We start from the raw sequence: 21,446 nt of genomic DNA on the forward strand, positions 1-21,446 counted from the left end.
TCTGTCCTTTGCAATGAATGCAGTAAGCCTGGGCTGCTAGTGGGTTCATGGTCATTCTTGGCTGTTTAAAAGCCTGTATTGGATTCAATCTCTCTCTCCTCAGTGTGCACGGCAGACGAGCAGTTTGTGTTTGCTGTTTACCGCAAGTCTTTCAATCCTGAGGTCAACCCTGCCAGTCTGGCGCTCGCTGGGGACCAGTCCTGCCTCCCAGTTCTCTGCACTCCAGACTATGCCATCTTCAAATTCCCAGTCACTGGCTGTGGGACCCGCACCTTTGTGAGTTCCTGTTCAGAAGTTTGAATGGAGCATTTCAGAATTGACCCTTTTGATGCATGACATATCAAATGGCTGTAATTAGTTTTGGCCACGTACATTTAATTGGACCAGTGACGTGATGCACTGGATTGTAACCCTCTGTGTGCAGGTTGTGGGGGAGACTAGAGTCTACCTGGCTGAGGTGCAGAGCTTGATCCAACGCAGACAGTGGACCTACGGGCTCGTAACCAGCGACAGTCCCTTTAGGCAAGTATATAGCCAGAGCTCTGCCCTTATCGCAGGTATACATTGCTTTTTAGATGGAGCCTCTAGTAATGGTGTGGATCACACAGTCCTTCTGCTGTACTGTATTCAGTGCTCCACTCTTTCTACCCCTAGTCTCCTTGTGGAATGTCGTTATTCTAAAGGGAACGTGGCCAGCACTGGGTTCCTGGTGAAGACCCCCACAGACCTCCGCCCTGCCCCTCACCTGGGGGTGTTTCAGGTGCAGTTACAGATTGCTAAAGGTGAGACATGCCACCTGGAGGTGTATCTATCCATCTCTTCAGTTATTATAAACCAAATACAAAGTTATCAAACGCTCCATTTCAATGCATGTAATAAATCTGTCCTCCAGAACTGAGATCCAGCCGCTTCTACCCCCATGTCTCACTTAATAGGATGCTGAAAGTCTCTCTCTCTCTCTCTCTCTCTCTCTCTCCTCAGATGGGACCTTCTCCCAGTTCTACCCCTCCTCCAGCCTGCCCGTGAGTCTCCTCCTGGGGAGCAGAGTTTACCTCGAGCTGCGTCTGATCAACCCCACTGACCCCAGCCTGGTTCTGCTGGTGCACTACTGCATTGCTTACCCACGCTCCTCCAGTGCTGTGTGGGTGCTGCTGTACCAGGGGTGAGTCTGACCATCACACACATGTTCTGAGGTCCTGTCAGTCTGCCATAAGCTTTTTTTAACCCTATACCGCTTCTGATTGGATGTCTCTGTCCCTCAGTTGTCCAAATGTCCTGGATTACGGCAGCTCTGCGTCTCTGCACGTGGACGGCCAGCCCCCCCACTCCAAATTGAGACGACGCTTCAGTCTCCGAACATTCCAGTTCCTGAGCAGTGGGCTAGCCCTGGACGAGGAGGTGGGTGGGGTATTAATGGGGTGCTGCAGACTGACCTGGCTCTGCACGGGTCTGTATTGCATCAGTAACAACGCTCAACTGCCAGTGTCTTCAGTGGAAATTCCATGACAAGCATTTGGACTCTCAGTCTTTCTGTCTTCTGCATTTTCGATCTCTGTTGTAGTTGAAGACACGGATGGAAATCCTCCAGAGCAGTTTGGTCCATTCCTGGTTTTGCTATTGGTTTAATCGTACACCTGAGCTTGTTGCCTCTACACTCTGGCTGATCAAGCTTGTAGTAAAACCTGGAATGGGTGATGCTGCTGGCAATGGGAGGTCTTTCCATCCCTGTGAAATTCAGTGCCATATGCTTTGACCAAGTCTCTCCTCCTCCCGTGTATCTCAGATCTCCTTCATGTGCTCCACTGAAGTCTGTTCTCCAGACCAGCGCCGCTGCAATGAGGGTTGCTTTGATGGGAGAGGTGAGTTGCACAATGGATCAAATCCTTCTAGGAAAGGACCAGCGTTGACTCGGGATTCTGTTGATTGGGTTCACACGTGTGTGAGAATTAAGGGGGAACACTGTCTTGTGTGTTTTGCATAATAGCTGGTAATTGTGCAAGTACACATGCATTACCTTTATCCATAGTTCTAATATTTCAGATACATGTGTTGTATTTGAGCTGCGCTGCTGATGCATTTTTTGAACTGCATGGGTTTTACTGTAGTGATTTTGTACTTGCTATCTAGTGCGTCACACTATTGAACAGCAGTTCTATTGGCTTGTACTTCACTCTGGTACATTGTGTTGCTTCTGATTGTCCCAGCATGCTGTATTCTGACCCCAGCACTGTGCCTCTTGTAACTCCTCCTTCAGACACTCCCATCTCAATCGACCCCAGTATGAGACTGCGCTGTGCTGGTAATCCCTGCCCAGGGAGGGTGATGCTGGAGGGAGCCTAGTGAAGGAGCTCAGAGCCCAGGCAGGAAACTCAGCCCTAAGACTACAGTAACCATTTCAAATAAAAAGAAGAAACCCATCTCTTCTGTGCTGTGTCTTCATTGTAACACTCTCTCCACCTCAACACCTGCAAAACAGTCTGGATCTGCCAAACTGGGGGCAAATAGAATTAAGTCTACAATTTATAGGGGTTCACAAAGGATGACAAATGCATGTGAACAAATGTAACCTTTTGAATGCATGGCACCCTTGTATGGGGCTGCTATCTCAACTTTAACTCTGTCTCACCACTTCAAACTCGGCCTCTCTAAATCTGACCTTTGCTTCCTCTCCCTCTGTCTCAGTCTCTCGACTGTCACTCTCTCTGAAAATGTAGGTGTTACTCTTGACCCTTCTCTCAACACATCTTTCCTGACACAATTGCTTTCTTTGTATGTAGCATCTACCATATCTGTCCTTTTCTTACTGCTGTATTCCACCCAATTCCTGGTCCAAGCTCTTGTACTCTCCAGATTGGACTTCTCTCTCTCCTCCCCCTCTTCAGCTCATTCAAAACTCTGCTGCTTGTCTTCTGTCCTCTCATGCTTCACTCTGTCTCTGCTGGGATTCAATTTAAAATGCTTGTTCTTGCTTGCTGCCTCTCAGACCCACCTGTTCAGACTGCCCTTGTTGATCTACCCCTCTTATTATGCACTGGACTTACCTGACCTGAGCACCATGTTACTGGATCCTCTGCTAATGCGCTATTCCACTACTAATGTCATTGTAGATATAACTGCATCCTAGTTTACACTGTAGTCTAGTAGTATTATTGCACTAACTGTAAACTATACTACTTAAATATGAAGCTTGCATTGTAACCCTGTACTGCCCTGTAACACCTGCAAGTCTGCTTCGATAAAGGTGACTACAAAATAAACTGCAGAACAAAAATATTTTGATTTGTGCATTTGAAGACCGACAGCAGGAAGTAAAGCGAGAGAGGCAGAGTAAGTGTGTGAACCTCCAGGGTTTGATGTAATATTTAACTGGATGGTGTGTCTCTGAAATGGCCAGGACTTGCTTTTAAAGGTATAAACAGCAGTGCAGGGTGACCTGGTCATGCATGGAGATTACAGTACTCCTGGACACCGTGCTGGGCTCTGGTCGTGCTTGTAGATTACAGTACTCCTGGACACTGTGCTGGGCTCTGGTCGTGCTTGTAGATTACAGTACTCCTGGACACTGTGCTGGGCTCTGGTAGTCCCATAAGGGCATCTGTAAACAGAGTAGTTAAATGCTGGTAATGTATAGTGAGTGCCCCCTGCTGGTGGACAGAGGAGCAGTCCAGTTCATCAGATTATCTATAAAAAGCAACGTCCCACCACTACACACTCAGTCACACAGACACACACACCAGGGATGAAAATACAATGCAATATAAAGTGCCCTCCATTCACGCCATGGCATCCCACAGCGCTGTCCAAAGTTAAACACAAAACAAAATAGCTCTCATATATGTACATAATATTGCTCTCATATCTATCTATCTATCTATATATATATATATATAATTTAATAGAGAAAAGTGTAAAGTATTGCATGCAGGCAATAAAAATGTGCATTATAAATATCATACGGGAGATACTGAAATTGAAGAAGGGAACTATGAAAAAGACCTAGGAGTTTATGTTGACTTAGAAATGTCTTCATCTAGACAATGTGGCCTTTTTTTATAGCTTCCCCAACAAAGATGCTCGGATATATTGTGAGAAGTGTTGAATTTAAATCAAGGGAAATAATGTTAAAACTTTACAATACATTAGTAAGACCTCACCTAGAATATTGTGTTCAGTTCTGGTCACCTTGTAACAAAAAGCATATTGCTGCTCTAGAAAGAGTGCATAGAAGTGCAACCAGAATTATCCCGGGTTTAAAAGGTATGTCGTATGCAGACAGGCTCAAAGAATTGAATCTATTCAGTCTTGAACAAAGAAGACTACGCGGCGATCTGATTCAAACATTCAAAATCCTAAAAGGTATAGACAATGTCGACCCAGGGGACTTTTTTGACCTGAAAAAAGAAACAAGGACCAGGGGTCACAAATAGAGATTAGATAAAGGGGCATTCAGAACAGAAAATAGGAGGCACTTTTTTTACACAGAGAATTGTGAGGATTTGGAACCAACTCCCCAGTAGTGTTGTTGAAGCTGACACCCTGAGATCCTTCAAGAAGCTGCTTGATGAGATTCTGGGATCAATAAGCTACTAACAACCAAACGAGCAAGATGGGCTGAATGGCCTCCTCTCGTTTGTAAACTTAATGATGTTCTTATAATACATTCCAGTTACAACCAATTACATAAAAGCACATTCACAAAAGTGTGTTTTCATTTTCGATTTAAGAATCCAATGTTTCAACCTGCATAATGGTAACTGGAGCGGAGTTCTGGACAAGCTGAATCCTTCTAGGTTTAGTGACAGGTTTACCAACAAGCAAAGAATCGCAATAATCAAGACGAGAGGTTATTAATGCCTGTGTCACCGTCTCTGCATCCCTCATACCCAGAACACGCTTTCATCTGGAAACATTTCTCAAATGATAAGACGCTGTTCTGATACAGAAATCATAAGAAAGCGTGAGGTCCAAGATAACATCCGGGGTCTTCGCTAGTGGAAGCTAAAATGGAATTGCCTCCAAAAATGATATGGACTGGATTACACTTTGCTAAACCTAGTTTAGAGCCAATTAACAAAACCTCAGTTTTATCTGGTTTTATTTTCAACCAGTTTGTAGCCACCCAGGATGGGATCTCAGTGAAACACTTGCAGTCCACACGTTTTTAATTGCGTTTGTGAACGATAAGGGAGGAAACAAGCCTCCCATTTCTTGGCAGTTTGATACAGACGACTAGCTCAGATGTTTAATTAAGCACATAGTGCGCGCGCACTATGTAAAATGCCATTTGAAATGATACATATCATATGATAAGCATCCCCAGCGGCACTGTTAGCATCACGTGTGTGTGTGGTTTGATTTGTCGGCCGGGCGACTCCACCTGTATTTCTGTTCTGCAAGTTGCTCTATAACTGGCATCGTCTATAAACGTAACACAGACAAAGGGACTATTTTAATGGCATACAACATGTTGCAAATGAAGCCTGTCCGTGACGCACAGCCTGGCGCGTCTCATCACGTGTTCGTGCTGCATGCGGTTTGATAGAGACGCGGCCGCCCCTTCCTTGCAGTTTAATGGAAGTTGTTTGTTTGTGTGTTCTGTGGTTTTGCCGCTGACGTCAGTAGCAGTTCCCTTGGGCCGGGGTGTTTGTGGAGCCGGTGGCTCGTGAAAGCTGGGAGTTATCACAAGTTAGCAGCACTGAATGTGTGCGTGCAAGCCACTTGTCATACCCATTGGAACCAGCAGAGGGCGACATCAATCAATAATATGCATATTCAGATATTTCACATACACGCTAGAAAATGTTGCGGCTGCTTCCGGGTACCGAATCACGTCTAGTTCAGACTCGCTCCAATGATCTTGCTGCAATCAGACCACGTGACCCAAAGTATTTGATATATTTGAATATCTTGACGTCTCGGCACAATACACATTGAGCCGTAATAATGCAAATGAAGCTAATGATTAGTAAGAAATTAATTGTAAAGCAATAAAGGACATACACACGTGTCTGGACGCCAAAACCAAGAGGTCTTCAGTCCCGACAGAGAAGCAGCGCCACTAACTCGGGGCAGGAGAGACTGTTCACTACAATTTCATAGCGAGTTCATTTATAACAATACAAAAAACAAAAATCTGGTAAAAATGTATGACCCAGAAAATGGGTCAACTTATAAACTAAACAGGGAAATGTTGGTTAATTGATAAAGTTAGTGTAATTGTAAAAAGAGCACGAAACGTCAGGTATAGGTTCGATTCATGTGCTCGTACTTTCTCTCAATACGACACCGGAGAAATAAAACCATATCTTCTCGGAAAACTAGGAAACGGGTATTAAAAGAGACAAGGCTTATTTTCTATAACAAATTATATTTTATTCTCATTTGTAAACATGAACATAAATGCATTCCCATGAAAAGAAACTATTTTTTTGATGTAGGCATTTCATCATCAACATACATCTCCAGACCACAATACAATATCTGGTCGAAGGTTAGTGGTGGCAATCTCAGGTGGAAAAATAAGCCGTTGACCAACATCTGCCAGCACTCTCTAGCAGCTTCCAGTTGTCCTGGCCGAGGGTTGGTTTTAACACCTTTTCTTGGTGGTTGCTCTCCTGGATGGAACAGGTGACAACTTATTGGTCATGTTACGCTTGTCTTCCAATGCTAAGGCCAAACATCGCAGCACCTGGTCATGGCGCCAAGTAAACCGTCCTTGGCTAAGAGCCACCTTACATCCTGTCAAAATGTGCCTTAATGTTGCAGGTGATGAACACAAAGGACATGAGGGATCCTCTCCTACCCAGAGGTTTAGGTTCTGTGGTGATGGGAGAACATCATATGTTGACCTGATGAGGAAACTGATCCTGCTCTGTTCCATTGACCATAGGTCTTGCCAGCCAATCTTGCGTTGTTCCACACTCTCCCATCTCATCCATTCTCCCTGCTTGGCCTGGGAAATGGCCTTTATACACCTCATCCTCTCCTCCTGCTTTTGCACCTCGTTGACTACCAGCTTCCTCCTTTGAGCTGGGGCTGCCTTGTGCCATGTAGCAGGAGCTGAACTGAAACCAAGACCCCCTCTTCCATGCTGAACTTGCCCCATGATATCACCAATTCGAAGGGCAGCCTTTGCATCTTCCACAGCTTTCTTTGCCGCCCACTTTCTTCCAGTTTTATATATATATATATATAGAATATATTTAATATATTTAATAGAGAAAAGTGTAAAGTATTGCATGCAGGCAATAAAAATGTGCATTATAAATATCATACGGGAGATACTGAAATTGAAGAAGGGAACTATGAAAAAGACCTAGGAGTTTATGTTGACTTAGAAATGTCTTCATCTAGACAATGTGGCCTTTTTTAGAGCTTCCCCAACAAAGATGCTCGGATATATTGTGAGAAGTGTTGAATTTAAATCAAGGGAAATAATGTTAAAACTTTACAATACATTAGTAAGACCTCACCTAGAATATTGTGTTCAGTTCTGGTCACCTTGTTACAAAAAGCATATTGCTGCTCTAAAAAGAGTGCAAAGAAGAGCAACCAGAATTATCCCGGGTTTAAAAGGTATGTCGTATGCAGACAGGCTCAAAGAATTCAATCTATTCAGTCTTGAACAAAGAAGACCACGCGGCGATCTGATTCAAACATTCAAAATCCTAAAAGGTATAGAGTCAGACAATTTCGACCCAGGGGACTTTTTTGACCTGAAAAAAGAAACAAGGACCAGGGGTCACAAATAGAGATTAGATAAAGGGGCATTCAGAACAGAAAACAGGAGGCACTTTTTTTACACAGACAATTGTGAGGATTTGGAACCAACTCCCCAGTAATGTTGTTGAAGCTGACACCCTGAGATCCTTCAAGAAGCTGCTTGATGAGATTCTGGGATCAATAAGCTACTAACAACCAAACGAGCAAGATGGGCTGAATGGCCTCCTCTCGTTTGTACACTTTCTTATGTTCTTATAATACATTCCAGTTACAACCAATTACATAAAAGCACATTCACAAAAGAGTGTTTTCATATTCGATTTAAGAATCCAATGTTTCACGGGCTCCCGAGTGGCGCATCCACTAAAGGCGCTCCTCGCAGGATGTGCCCTATAGCCTGGAGATCGCAGGTTCGAGTCCAGGCTATGTCACAGCTGACCGTGACCGAGAGTTCCTAGGGGGCGGCGCACAATTGGCTGAGCGCTGACCGGGTAGGGAGGGCTTAGGTCGGCAGGGGAATCCAATTGGCTGAGCGCTGACCGGGTAGGGAGGGCTTAGGTCGGCAGGGGAATCCACGGCTCACCGCGCATCAGCGACCCCTGTGGCCGATAGGTCGCCTGTGGCTCTGCAGCGGAGCCGTCCGATCTGTGTTGTCCTCCGGCACTATAGGTCTGGTGGCATTGCTGTGGATCTGCAGTGCGAAAAATGACGGCTTGGAAGGAGCACGTTTCGGAGGACGCGTGTTTCAGCCTCCGTTTCCCGAGTTGGCGGGGGGGTTGCGAGCGGTGAGCCGGGGATACAGATACTAATTGGGCATGCTAAACTGGGGTGAAAACCGGGGTAAAATAATTGGCGACGTCTAAATTAAAAAAAAAAAAAAAAAAAAAAAAAAAAGAATCCAATGTTTCAACCTGCATAATGGTAACTGGAGCAGAGTTCTGGACAAGCTGAATCCTTCTAGGTTTAGTGACAGGTTTACCAACAAGCAAAGAATCGCAATAATCAAGACGAGAGGTTATTAATGCCTGTGTCACCGTCTCTGCATCCCTCATACCCAGAACACGCTTTCATCTGGAAACATTTCTCAAATGATAAGACGCTGTTCTGATACAGAAATCATAAGAAAGCGTGAGGTCCAAGATAACATCCGGGGTCTTCGCTAGTGGAAGCTAAAATGGAATTGCCTCCAAAAATGATATGGACTGGATTACACTTTGCTAAACCTAGTTTGTAGCCACCCAGGATGGGATCTCAGTGAAACACTTGCAGTCCACACGTTTTTAATTGCGTTTGTGAACGATAAGGGAGGAAACAAGCCTCCCATTTCTTGGCAGTTTGATACAGACGACTAGCTCAGATGTTTAATTAAGCACATAGTGCGCGCGCACTATGTAAAATGCCATTTGAAATGATACATATCATATGATAAGCATCCCCAGCGGCACTGTTAGCATCACGTGTGTGTGTGGTTTGATTTGTCGGCCGGGCGACTCCACCTGTATTTCTGTTCTGCAAGTTGCTCTACAACTGGCATCGTCTATAAACGTAACACAGACAAAGGGACTATTTTAATTGCATATAACATGTTGCAAATTAAACTTAATCAACTGTGTTCATCATTTTCTTTTCATTCTTCTAAGTGTTAAAACAATGGGGAAGAATAGCAAAACATTCATTTCAAAGGGAAAGGGACTCGTACTTTATTACACAAGTTATGGCAGTGGCATAACACAGGTGTGTCCAATCATGGCCCCGGAGGGCTATTCCACTCCTGGTCTTTGTTGCAACCCGGTTCTAAATCCTCTAAATAATGTGTGCGCTTCACAGCTGGTTTGAAGGGTGAATGAAGCACGCTTGCCCTCTCATCCTCGTTTACTACACGCGCATATGGGATATTGCATCGATTACCACAAAGGATGTAGGCGTCACAGTTAAAGCAAAGGCTGTGAAAATATTAACAACTGGGCAGCTTCACGTTAAAGTTGGGTTTTAAAAAGTCTCGGTGTGCGAGTTTACCTTTCCAAAAAAAAAACCCCGCGTGAGAATGATGGCGCGTGGAACCCGATTGGAGCGTCAATGAAGCCCTCGCGCGGTCTCGACACCTCTTATAAACCCCCAGAGCGCAGTAAGCGAGGATACAGCCTGACTGCAGGGACTGGAGCGACAAGTGGCTGCGGGAAAACAACACCAATGTGTCGGAGCGGGCAGAGGATGATGATGCTGCCGCCTTGCTTACTTGTGGCGTGCTTGCTGCTTGGATTCGGCCGGGCCGCCTTGTCTTGGACCGGGGAGACCCCGCTGCTGCAGCCTGGGAATGCGACTCCCAACCTCGGTGAGGCGTCAGAAAGGAGGCTTACTTTTTTGTTTGTTTTTCTCTGTCAGTTTGTTTTTAAATGTGCTCAGTTCCACCTGCACTGCACAGTGCCTTCGTTACAAACAGATAGACACGGGGCGTCCTTCTGCAGTGATTCTCTACCGGTTAACTTTGCTTCCTCTCGTTCCTCCCGCTAGACTCCTTCCACACTAACAGCCCAAGCGAGGATGATGACGGCGGCGAGACAGCCTCCACCGGCCCGGCTCTTAAACCGGAGGATCCCGGATTAATCTGCTACGAGGATAGAATGACACTCAAGCTACCCGGCACTGGCGTGAAGGCGCTCCGTGTGCGAGGTGAGGGCGACTCCATACAACACACACATATATATTACTGGTTTATGTATGACTGGAATACAGAACTAAATGGTGCGTGTGGGTCTTACAATTAAAATGCTGTGTAGTTAGTTGACCAAGAAAGTAATTTTATTCTAAATAACAGCAAAATATTAGCTGGATATTTGACGTCTGTTTTAATGTTTGTTGTACTTCCTTGAATCGAGCAAATATTGAAACCTGGCAAATCCTGGAACATGCATTTCAGATTACAGCATTCCCTCTTGTCTTGTTTGAATCTGGTCTGTGTTTAATAGACCCGCCTCCGTCCTGCTACTAGATGGAAATAAATCGCATGTTTACTTTAAACTTCGGGCACGTGGTCCCGGTGTAGCGACAAAGTGTTTCATCGTCAGAATGTGGTGCGCGTACCCGTCTAACGCCAGAAAATGATACGCTGTGATCGACTACTGCACACATCACTACAAACAAGACACTATCATACAGGTTTACAGTGTTAGATAACCCAGTTTGTTCATCACCAGTTACAACATGCCCATTTCAGATGGTCGTAGTTGAGCTAAAATCATTTGTGCGTGGCCGGGCAAGCGCAGCACAGTGTACCACGTTTTAATGTGTACCACACCCCGTGATGGATGACCTCGCACGATGTTACTATATTTCTTTTAGTGAAGAATCGCCTCCTTCCAGTGGCGAGCCTGGCCGGGTTTTGCAAGTACAGCGTGACGTTTAGTGGGGGCTACAGCTTGTTCACGACGTCATTCAAGGGCTGCAACGTGAAGATACAGGTAAGTTGCTTCAACTCCTTTTTACTGTGGGTTTGGAGAATTCAGAGACTCTGGATCCGACAGGATGCTCCTCAATCACTAGAAATAATTTAATAAATAAATGCTCTTTTAATAATTGGCTACAATGTTGGGTAGCAATAGCAGGTAGAGTACATCAAATGGACTGGTTCTGTATTGGTCAGACCGATTTCTCAATTGTGGGAACGGAGGGACCGCATTGAGTAATGAATGCTTTCTGGTTAACCCATGAAGTGTCTTGTGGTTTTAACTGGCTAATACCTCTAATTCTAACTAGCTGCAAAAGTGAAGTTGGTGTAGTGTCAGATTGCATAAATACAGCTTGTGTTTGTTCTCAGAAATGTTGTACTCGCTGGGTTAATACCTCACCATTCCAGACTTCTTTGATAGCAGTATTGGCCACCCCTGGTGTTACTGTCTTGTTCCTTTTAGGAAATCAACGGGATCTCCTCCTTTGTGCTCACCGTGTTCTTCGCAAGGACAGGGGGTGCAGGGCTGGTGATGAGGTGTCCACAGAGCACCCCCAAATCTCTCCCCAGCGCAGCCTGTGGGGTCACCACTGTGACCTTTGAACTGCCAGAGGGACCCCTAGAGGAGGTCACAATCATAGGTGAGACCATGATTGTCAAATGCTGTTCTGCATGTCTAGTGTTCTTCCTGAATCTGAACACAAGGGCTGCAACAAGACACTAATGTCACGACCGTATCGATATGAAGGTGTGGTACGATCTGTATCAATGTGATGGGCTACTTGTAGATGCCTAATGAGATCAAATGATCATTTAGTGGCTATTGTTACATTGAGACTGGGATAGTGGTGTGATCCTAGCAGCTATAACACACCCTTCATAGCTTGTGTCCAACCATCCAGACCTCTCTCTTTACATTGTGTAGACACCATGATTGTCTGGCCCTGGCTAGAACTACAGCTCCCATCATGCTTATGCACCTGCAGCAATGGTGAGTGATGCTGGGAGCTGTAGATTGAGTAGTGAGCTATGCTGTGGTCTTGTATCGCGATACAAACTATATACACCTATTGCAATATCATATCTTGACTCCTTTTAATACACAGTGACTTCTAGTATTTCACATTTGCATGAAGCTTGATATTGCTTCTCATATTGTGTGTGTTCTCAGACCGGTCTGGTTTGGAGATGCTGATCAAAGACGCCCCAGATGAATGTGCTTTCTACCTGATGAAGGGAGACGGGATGAATGTGCTCACAATCTCTTACTATGCCAAGGATGAAGGCTGTCCTCTTCAAACACAGGTACAAGGTCAAAGCGTGCACTGACTGTCCTTCAATAATCTCAACCGAGGACCAGCGGCTATTGGCATAAAACCCCTTGCTGAAGCGTAACAAGGATACATTTTCCCTTGACTGGGATATTGACTCCAATGTTTCAAGCTGTTTTCTGCAACACCCTTGAACTCCAAGGGAGGGAATTCACTTCAGGTGTTTTATAGGAGCAGCCACTGAACAGCACTCGGCCCTGCAGGCCTTATAGCTGGGGCCATTCAGGAAGGCAATTGCACAAGATTTGAGGTAGAAAGATGCTTCACTAATTCACAGAATTGCCCTTAATCCATTAAGTATCAACATGTAGTTGAAGTATCTGAACACAAGAAGTTGTATTTGTAATTTGGTACCTTTCGGTGTTTATGGCTAACAATTACAGTATCAATGTTAAAATAAAACGGGTAGATGAGTTAAATACTCGATGACAAAGTGAAGCCTGTCCTCCAAATCAGGACTGACTATTAAATGTTACAATTTACTACAGCAATTGTAGAAACTAACAGTTAAACTAACCTCTGTGCTTTCGCAGTGGTAAAGTCTGCAATTGTAGCTTAATCTAGTCTTTGGCAAATCTGGTGCATGATCGATGTCTGTCGCTATTCTAACCTGTCTTCCTCCTAGAACAATACCCTGGTCTTCCATGTGACGTACAAGGACGCAGAGGGACGGCCAGGCTCCATAGAGCAGGGGTGTCTCCCATTCGAACCCCCTGCTGTCTGTGGCCCCTCCAGCATGAGTACAGATCTTCCAGAGGGGCCACTAGACCAGGTCTTCATCCTGGGTGAGTCTGCAGTGGGAGGGGCTGGTTTGTAAAGCCTCTTGCTCTTAATCATGAATGCAATAGTAGTGTACCCATTCCAGGCTTTACCAAGAGCTTGATTAGCCACTGTGTATAGGGAACAAGTTCACATGTCTTAAACTCCTAGTGACACCAGGAATAGCTGAAACTGCTATGCGATGGGAGTGTTATTTCCAGCCCTGGTGTCAAAGCTTATAAGAGTTGGAATGGATTTTAGAGATGGTCAGCACTCCTCCTAAAGGGGGTGGATGGGGGTCAGTGATCATGTTGCAGGGAGTGCAGCAAGACTCCTATTGCATAGTAGTTACTATGAGCTTCATTCGCCACAGTGTAGGTATCCAGCTCAGGGGTGTCTTATTCAACTCCTAGTGAGACTAGTATTGGATCCTTAATTGTACTTGCATAAATCACAGTAGATCCATTGGCAAGTTACCCTCCCAATGGCATGAGTGCTGTAGCTATACCCACCTCCTCCTGTCCTTGTAGATGGGAAGAACAACCTGGTTGCTGTGAAGGCCAATGGCAGCTGTGGCTATGGGCTGGTCCAGGGGATTGGGAAGAACTACTTTATGGCTCCTTACGATGCTTGTGATGTGCTGAAACAGGTGAGGCTGTCTGTGAGTGAGCAAGCAGGGACCCCTTCAGACCTAGTCAATTACTATTGGACCTGTCATTTACAATGTAGTTGAACTTGGCACACCTGTGCAATTCCTGCATATTTGTCTTGCCCACAGTAACAGCACAGCAGTGTGACAGTACAGTGAAAGCATGTGTGAAGCATTAGGAACGGTATACAAAAAAACCAGAGCAGGGTAAAACTAACCCTTCAGTTTCCCAGTGAAAGCATGCTAAAGTGTGGTAATGGATGATCATGCCATGCTTTCACTGAGCCTAGTTCTTGGCAATGGTAAACCATGCATTTTTGTGGGGACGTGTGTGTAACCCTTATTTCTCTTTGTAGAACATTGACGGCCATGTCCATTACTCGCTGTCCGTTTCGTTCTCTGATGTAAACGAGGTGACTCGCTTGAGGCATATGAAGTGCCGTGTCTTGGCTAAGCGTGAGATCCTCCCTCCTCCCTCTCTCCCTCCCCACCCTGCTGGTGTCTCGGTCTCCTGCAGTGAGGGGTGCATGACGGTGCTGCTGCCTGCCGGTCCCCTCGATCTGGTCAAAGTCAAGGGTGAGTCTGGGGCTGGCTTTTGACTGTCAAAGCCATGATTGTCATTTGAGCAGTTGCAAATTGAGACTCATTCTATCTTGAGCTGCTGAGAGTCTTCATGCTTTTGTCTTGGTTTATTGTAATGCTGATTTTATAAACCTATTGACTATCTGTACCTGGGGGGTGTATGGAAGCTTGCTGTGTAAAAATGTTAGTGTGAAACACATGTAGAGAACAGCTGGTCCAATAAACTTGTTCAGGAACTTTGGCACAAGCTATTGAGTGTCTGTATCTGGGGCTGCATGGAGGCAGTCTGCTGCATGCAGTGGCTGTAGATCGAGGCTTTGTTACTGATGCTATGATTATATTCAGAACCGTGGCAATGGGTGATGGATGGCCCTAACCCAGGCTTTGTTTTGATCTTTTTGTAGATGACTCCAATAATCTGGTTGGGGTGCAGTCTGCACCAAGTGCTTGTGGCTACACTCTAGAGGAGAAGGATGGAAAGACTGTCTTCACAGTGTCTTACACAGCCTGCCATGTCAAGACCTTGGTAAGAGCCTGCCCAACTCGTGAATGGCTGGACTCTGCATCCAGTCCTTGGGTTCAGAGCAGGCTTACCAGGGGTCTGCTTGACCTTTTCAATAAAATACCTGAACAAGGTGGAGTTCTGAAAGCCAGGACTGGGTGCAGCAGGGCTAGTGTGTGTCAATCCATTTGTGTTGCTGGATGTGTTTTCTATTGTGCCAATGTCTCCACTCTCCCTCCTTGTGTTCTAGAATAACTGGTATGTCCTGACGGTGCTCTTCACCCCCTACTCCTCTCGCCAGAGGGAGGTGACGGTATCTTCCTGCCCTGTACCCCCAAATCCCATCCCCCAAGAAGGTGGGTTTAATGAACTCCCTCCTCCCATTGCACAGGAATTTCACCTATTCCAGCTTTTGATCAGAGCTTGATTATCCCCAGGATCTAGTTAACAAGCTTGGGTGTGTTATTAAACTCGTAGCAAAACCCAGTGGTGTGCAGTGACAATCCACTGGGGTATCAGAGTCAACACCTGCCCCCACCACACAGTAACAGTTTTATATGGTCATGGAGGGGGGGGGAAGAGAGAACAGCAAGCGTTTTTTTAATGTAATTGTTTTGTAACCTTGTAATTCGTGTAGTGCAGTTTTGATACAAAAACTGCAACCTATAAACATTCTGAATACAGAAAAGAAACCAAGCTTTGAGTAAGCGGAGTAGATGGATGCATTGGGTAGCTTTCTTTTGCGGCTGGAGCTTTATGAATAGCTAATGTCAAGTGACTCTCCACACTGCTTGTACACAGTCCATTCTGTATTCCTCCTTCAGTGGCTGAGCACATCTCTGTTTGATATTTTAACGTTATCAATGTAATGAACTGCCTCTAATCTCTTGCACAAAATTGAGCTTTTCTTGCACTGCTTAGCCTTGCATATGTCCTGCCTCAATGATTAGCCACCTGCGTAACAAGGGGCACATCTGACACTCCCATTGGTTAAAATTACTTCAGACCTGGCAGAATGCCTTCAACTGTTTGTCCCTCCTCTGCTCACTTGTGCTTGGACTACCACAGAATGCAGGTCTTTTATTGGTTGATCATGTTGCAGGACCTTCAGCACAACCTAAGAGTATCAGATTCTGGGGGTGTGGAGGGAGTGACACACTTGAGGCTGCCCCACACCAGATTGGCAGTGGTATCACCAGAAGTGATGTGACCAGTTGGAGAACTGGCTGATCTGTCCAGCTAATTGCTATTGACAAAACAATGATCAAGACTGGTACATAATCATGATGTTGAAATTGAGTCTTCTCTGACACTATTTCAACATGGGTGACAATAAGTCGCACATACCAGGCTTATCCAGTGCCTTTTGAAATGGACTCCCATAGTCTTAATCTTATTGCGGTCCTTGTCACAAAGCTCTGGGTGTTTCCTCTGTCATTCTGGAGACTGCTTCACCCTGCTGGACCGCGTGCATGGCAGCTGTTCTATTTCGTGTTTCCTGTGGTGTGATACATCTCAAGTATAGGTTTTATTAATCCCTGCAGTTGCGCCTGGTGTGTAGCAGCCTTTACTCTTCCAAGCAGCAATCCATACAAACCCAAGCCGCTGTCTCTTCACGCTGAATGGTAAATCTGCTTCCCTGTCATTTCCTGCAGGCTGTCTGATCCCAGCTGAGCAGCAGCTTCCCTGTGGCCCCTCTAAGCTCTCTCCAGCGCTGTGCCGGGCTAGAGGCTGCTGCATGAACCCCAAAACCCGCCGCTGCTTCTACCCTCTAGAGAGTAAGCACCCCGTTCCTCTCCTCCAATAGACTGATTTCCTCTTGCATCCATTGGTGTCGTGCACCTCTGTCCTTTGCAATGAATGCAGTAAGCCTGGGCTGCTAGTGGGTTCATGGTCATTCTTGGCTGTTTAAAAGCCTGTATTGGATTCAATCTCTCTCTCTCTCCTCAGTGTGCACGGCAGACGAGCAGTTTGTGTTTGCTGTTTACCGCAAGTCTTTCAATCCTGAGGTCAACCCTGCCAGTCTGGCGCTCGCTGGGGACCAGTCCTGCCTCCCAGTTCTCTGCACTCCAGACTATGCCATCTTCAAATTCCCAGTCACTGGCTGTGGGACCCGCACCTTTGTGAGTTCCTGTTCAGAAGTTTGAATGGAGCATTTCAGAATTGACCCTTTTGATGCATGACATATCAAATGGCTGTAATTAGTTTTGGCCACGTACATTTAATTGGACCAGTGACGTGATGCACTGGATTGTAACCCTCTGTGTGCAGGTTGTGGGGGAGACTAGAGTCTACCTGGCTGAGGTGCAGAGCTTGATCCAACGCAGGCAGTGGACCTACGGGCTCGTAACCAGCGACAGTCCCTTTAGGCAAGTATATAGCCAGAGCTCTGCCCTTATCGCAGGTATACATTGCTTTTTAGATGGAGCCTCTAGTAATGGTGTGGATCACACAGTCCTTCTGCTATACTGTATTCAGTGCTCCACTCTTTCTACCCCTAGTCTCCTTGTGGAATGTCGTTATTCTAAAGGGAACGTGGCCAGCACTGGGTTCCTGGTGAAGACCCCCACAGACCTCCGCCCTGCCCCTCACCTGGGGGTGTTTCAGGTGCAGTTACAGATTGCTAAAGGTGAGACATGCCACCTGGAGGTGTATCTATCCATCTCTTCAGTTATTATAAACCAAATACAAAGTTATCAAACGCTCCATTTCAATGCATGTAATAAATCTGTCCTCCAGAACTGAGATCCAGCCGCTTCTACCCCCATGTCTCGCTTAATAGGATGCTGAAAGTCTCTCTCTCTCTCCTCAGATGGGACCTTCTCCCAGTTCTACCCCTCCTCCAGCCTGCCCGTGAGTCTCCTCCTGGGGAGCAGAGTTTACCTTGAGCTGCGTCTGATCAACCCCACTGACCCCAGCCTGGTTCTGCTGGTGCACTACTGCATTGCTTACCCACGCTCCTCCAGTGCTGTGTGGGTGCTGCTGTACCAGGGGTGAGTCTGACCATCACACACATGTTCTGAGGTCCTGTCAGTCTGCCATAAGCCTTTTTTAACCCTATACCGCTTCTGATTGGATGTCTCTGTCCCTCAGTTGTCCAAATGTCCTGGATTACGGCAGCTCTGCGTCTCTGCACGTGGACGGCCAGCCCCCCCACTCCAAATTGAGACGACGCTTCAGTCTCCGAACATTCCAGTTCCTGAGCAGTGGGCTAGCCCTGGACGAGGAGGTGGGTGGGGTATTAATGGGGTGCTGCAGACTGACCTGGCTCTGCACGGGTCTGTATTGCATCAGTAACAACGCTCAACTGCCAGTGTCTTCAGTGGAAATTCCATGACAAGCATTTGGACTCTCAGTCTTTCTGTCTTCTGCATTTTCGATCTCTGTTGTAGTTGAAGACACGGATGGAAATCCTCCAGAGCAGTTGGGTCCATTCCTGGTTTTGCTATTGGTTTAATCGTACACCTGAGCTTGTTGCTTCTACACTCTGGCTGATCAAGCTTGTAGTAAAACCTGGAATGGGTGATGCTGCTGGCAATGGGAGTTCTTTCCATCCCTGTGAAATTCAGTGCCATATGCTTTGACCAAGTCTCTCCTCCCGTGTATCTCAGATCTCCTTCATGTGCTCCACTGAAGTCTGTTCTCCAGACCAGCGCCGCTGCAATGAGGGTTGCTTTGATGGGAGAGGTGAGTTGCACAATGGATCAAATCCTTCTAGAAAAGGACCAGCGTTGACTCAGGATTCTGTTGATTGGGTTCACACGTGTGTGAGAATTAAGGGGGAACACTGTCTTGTGTGTTTTGCATAATAGCTGGTAATTGTGGAAGTACACATGCATTACCTTTATCCATAGTTCTAATATTTCAGATACATGTGTTGTATTTGAGCTGCGCTGCTGATGCATTTTTGAACTGCATGGGTTTTACTGTAGTGATTTTGTACTTGCTATCTAGTGCGTCACACTATTGAACAGCAGTTCTATTGGCTTGTACTTCACTCTGGTACATTGTTGCTTCTGATTGTCCCAGCATGCTGTATTCTGACCCCAGCACTGTGCCTCTTGTAACTCCTCCTTCAGACACTCCCATCTCGGTCGACCCCAGTATGAGACTGCGCTGTGCTGGTAATCCCTGCCCAGGGAGGGTGATGCTGGAGGGAGCCTAGTGAAGGAGCTCAGAGCCCAGGCAGGAAACTCAGCCCTAAGACTACAGTAACCATTTCAAATAAAGAGAACAAACCCATCTCTTCTGTGCTGTGTCTTCATTGTAACACTCTCTCCACCTCCACACCTGCAAAACAGTCTGGAGCTGCCAAACTGGGGGCAAATAGAATTAAGTCTACAATTTATAGGGGTTCACAAAGTATGACAAATGCATGTGAACAAATGTAACCTTTTGAATGCATGGCACCCTTGTATGGGGCTGCTATCTCAACTTTAACTCGGCCTCTCTAAATCTGACCTTTGCTTCCTCTCCCTCTGACGTCTCGGTATCTCTCGACTGTCACTCTCTCTGAAAATCTAGGTGTTGCTCTTGACCCTTCTCTCAACACATCTTTCCTGACACAATTGCTTTCTTTGTATGTAGCATCTACCATATCTGTCCTTTTCTTACTGTTGTATTCCACCCAATTCCTGGTCCAAGCTCTTGTACTCTCCAGATTGGACTCCTCTCTCCTTTTCCTCTTCATCTTATTCAAAACTCTGCTGCTTGTCTTCTGTTCTCTCAGCCTTCCTCCTCTCATGCTACCTCTGCTTCACTCTGTCTGTGCTGGGATTCAATTTAAGATGCTTGTTCTTGCTTGCTGCCTCTCAGACCCACCTGTTCAGACTGCCCTTGTTGATCTACCCCTCTTATTATGCACTGGACTTACCTGACCTCAGCACCATGTTACTGGATCCTCAGCTAATGCTCTATTCCATTACTAATGTCATTGTTGATATAACTGCATCCTAGTTCACACTGTAGTCTAGTAGTATTATTGCACTAACTGTAAACAACACTATTTAAATATGAAGCTTGCATTGTAACCCTGTACTGCCCTGTAACACCTGCAAGTCTGCTTCAATAAAGGTGTCTACAAAATAAACTGCAGAACAAAAATTTTGATTTGCGCATTTGAAGACCGACAGCAGGAAGTAAAGCGAGAGAGGCAGAGAGTGAGTAAGTGTGTGAACCTCCAGGGTTTGATGTAATATTTAACTGGATGGTGTGTCTGTGAAATGGCCAGGACTTGCTTTTAAAGGTATAAACAGCAGTGTAGGGTGACCTGGTCATGCATGGAGATTACAATACTCCTGGACACTGTGCTGGGCTTTGGTCGTGCTTGTAGATTACAGTACTCCTGGACACTGTGCTGGGCTCTGGTCGTGCTTGTAGATTACAGTACTCCTGGACACTGTGCTGGGCTCTGGTCGTGCTTGTAGATTACAGTACTCCTGGACACTGTGCTGGGCTCTGGTCGTGCTTGTAGATTACAGTACTCCTGGACACTGTGCTGGGCTCTGGTCGTGCTTGTAGATTACAGTACTCCTGGACACTGTGCTGGGCTCTGGTCGTGCTTGTAGATTACAGTACTCATGGACACTGTGCTGGGCTCTGGTAGTCCCAGAAGGGCATCTGTAAACAGAGAGTAGTTAAATGCTGGTAATGTAGAGTGAGTGCCCCCTGCTGGTGGACAGAGGAGCAGTCCAGTTCATCAGATTATCTATAAAAAGCAACGTCCCACCACTACACACTCAGACACACACACCAGGGATGAAAATACAATGCAATATAAAGCGCACTCCCTTCACGCCATGGCATCCCACAGCGCTGTCCAAAGTTAAACACAAAACAAAATAGCTCTCATATATGTACATAATATTGCTCTCATATCTATCTATCTATCTATATATATATATATATATATATATATATATATATATATATATTTAATAGAGAAAAGTGTAAAGTATTGCATGCAGGCAATAAAAATGTGCATTATAAATATCATACGGGAGATACTGAAATTGAAGAAGGGAACTATGAAAAAGACCTAGGAGTTTATGTTGACTCAGAAATGTCTTCATCTAGACAATGTGGCCTTTTTTATAGCTTCCCCAACAAAGATGCTCGGATATATTGTGAGAAGTGTTGAATTTAAATCAAGGGAAATAATGTTAAAACTTTACAATACATTAGTAAGACCTCACCTAGAATATTGTGTTCAGTTCTGGTCAGCTTGTTACAAAAAGCATATTGCTGCTCTAGAAAGAGTGCAAAGAAGAGCAACCAGAATTATCCCGAGTTTAAAAGGTATGTCGTATGCAGACAGGCTCAAAGAATTCAATCTATTCAGTCTTGAACAAAGAAGACCACGCGGCGATCTGATTCAAACATTCAAAATCCTAAAAGGTATAGACAATGTCGACCCAGGGGACTTTTTTGACCTGAAAAAAAAAACAAGGACCAGGG

The 21,446-nt window shown here is 45.6% G+C and overlaps 2 protein-coding genes across 3 annotated transcripts; both read left to right on the top strand.

Annotated features, from left to right (window-relative positions):
- Positions 1–13: 13 nt before the first annotated feature.
- On the top strand, positions 14–2,417 carry LOC131699589 (zona pellucida sperm-binding protein 4-like). The gene is made up of 8 exons (XM_058996673.1): positions 14–22; positions 73–276; positions 425–522; positions 655–782; positions 982–1,162; positions 1,263–1,398; positions 1,784–1,859; positions 2,255–2,417. The coding sequence occupies exons 1-8, from the start codon at positions 14–16 to the stop codon at positions 2,338–2,340; spliced, it is 918 nt and encodes a 305-aa protein (XP_058852656.1). The 3' UTR covers positions 2,341–2,417.
- Positions 2,418–9,783: 7,366 nt separating this feature from the next.
- On the top strand, positions 9,784–19,232 carry LOC131699738 (uncharacterized). 2 transcript variants are annotated; one of them, XM_058997707.1, is made up of 18 exons: positions 9,784–10,054; positions 10,234–10,392; positions 11,062–11,180; positions 11,631–11,808; positions 12,339–12,472; positions 13,124–13,283; positions 13,788–13,906; positions 14,263–14,482; positions 14,893–15,014; positions 15,241–15,346; positions 16,646–16,768; positions 16,941–17,113; positions 17,262–17,359; positions 17,492–17,619; positions 17,803–17,983; positions 18,084–18,219; positions 18,602–18,677; positions 19,070–19,232. In XM_058997707.1, the coding sequence occupies exons 1-18, from the start codon at positions 9,799–9,801 to the stop codon at positions 19,153–19,155; spliced, it is 2,574 nt and encodes an 857-aa protein (XP_058853690.1). In that variant the 5' UTR covers positions 9,784–9,798; the 3' UTR covers positions 19,156–19,232. The 2 variants fall into 2 exon arrangements, with proteins under 2 accessions (XP_058853690.1, XP_058853691.1); XM_058997708.1 differs by lacking the exon at positions 16,646–16,768.
- The last annotated feature ends 2,214 nt before the right edge of the window (positions 19,233–21,446 follow it).

Source organism: Acipenser ruthenus, chromosome 23 (assembly GCF_902713425.1).
Source record: "Acipenser ruthenus chromosome 23, fAciRut3.2 maternal haplotype, whole genome shotgun sequence".
Lineage (NCBI taxonomy): Eukaryota > Metazoa > Chordata > Actinopteri > Acipenseriformes > Acipenseridae > Acipenser > Acipenser ruthenus.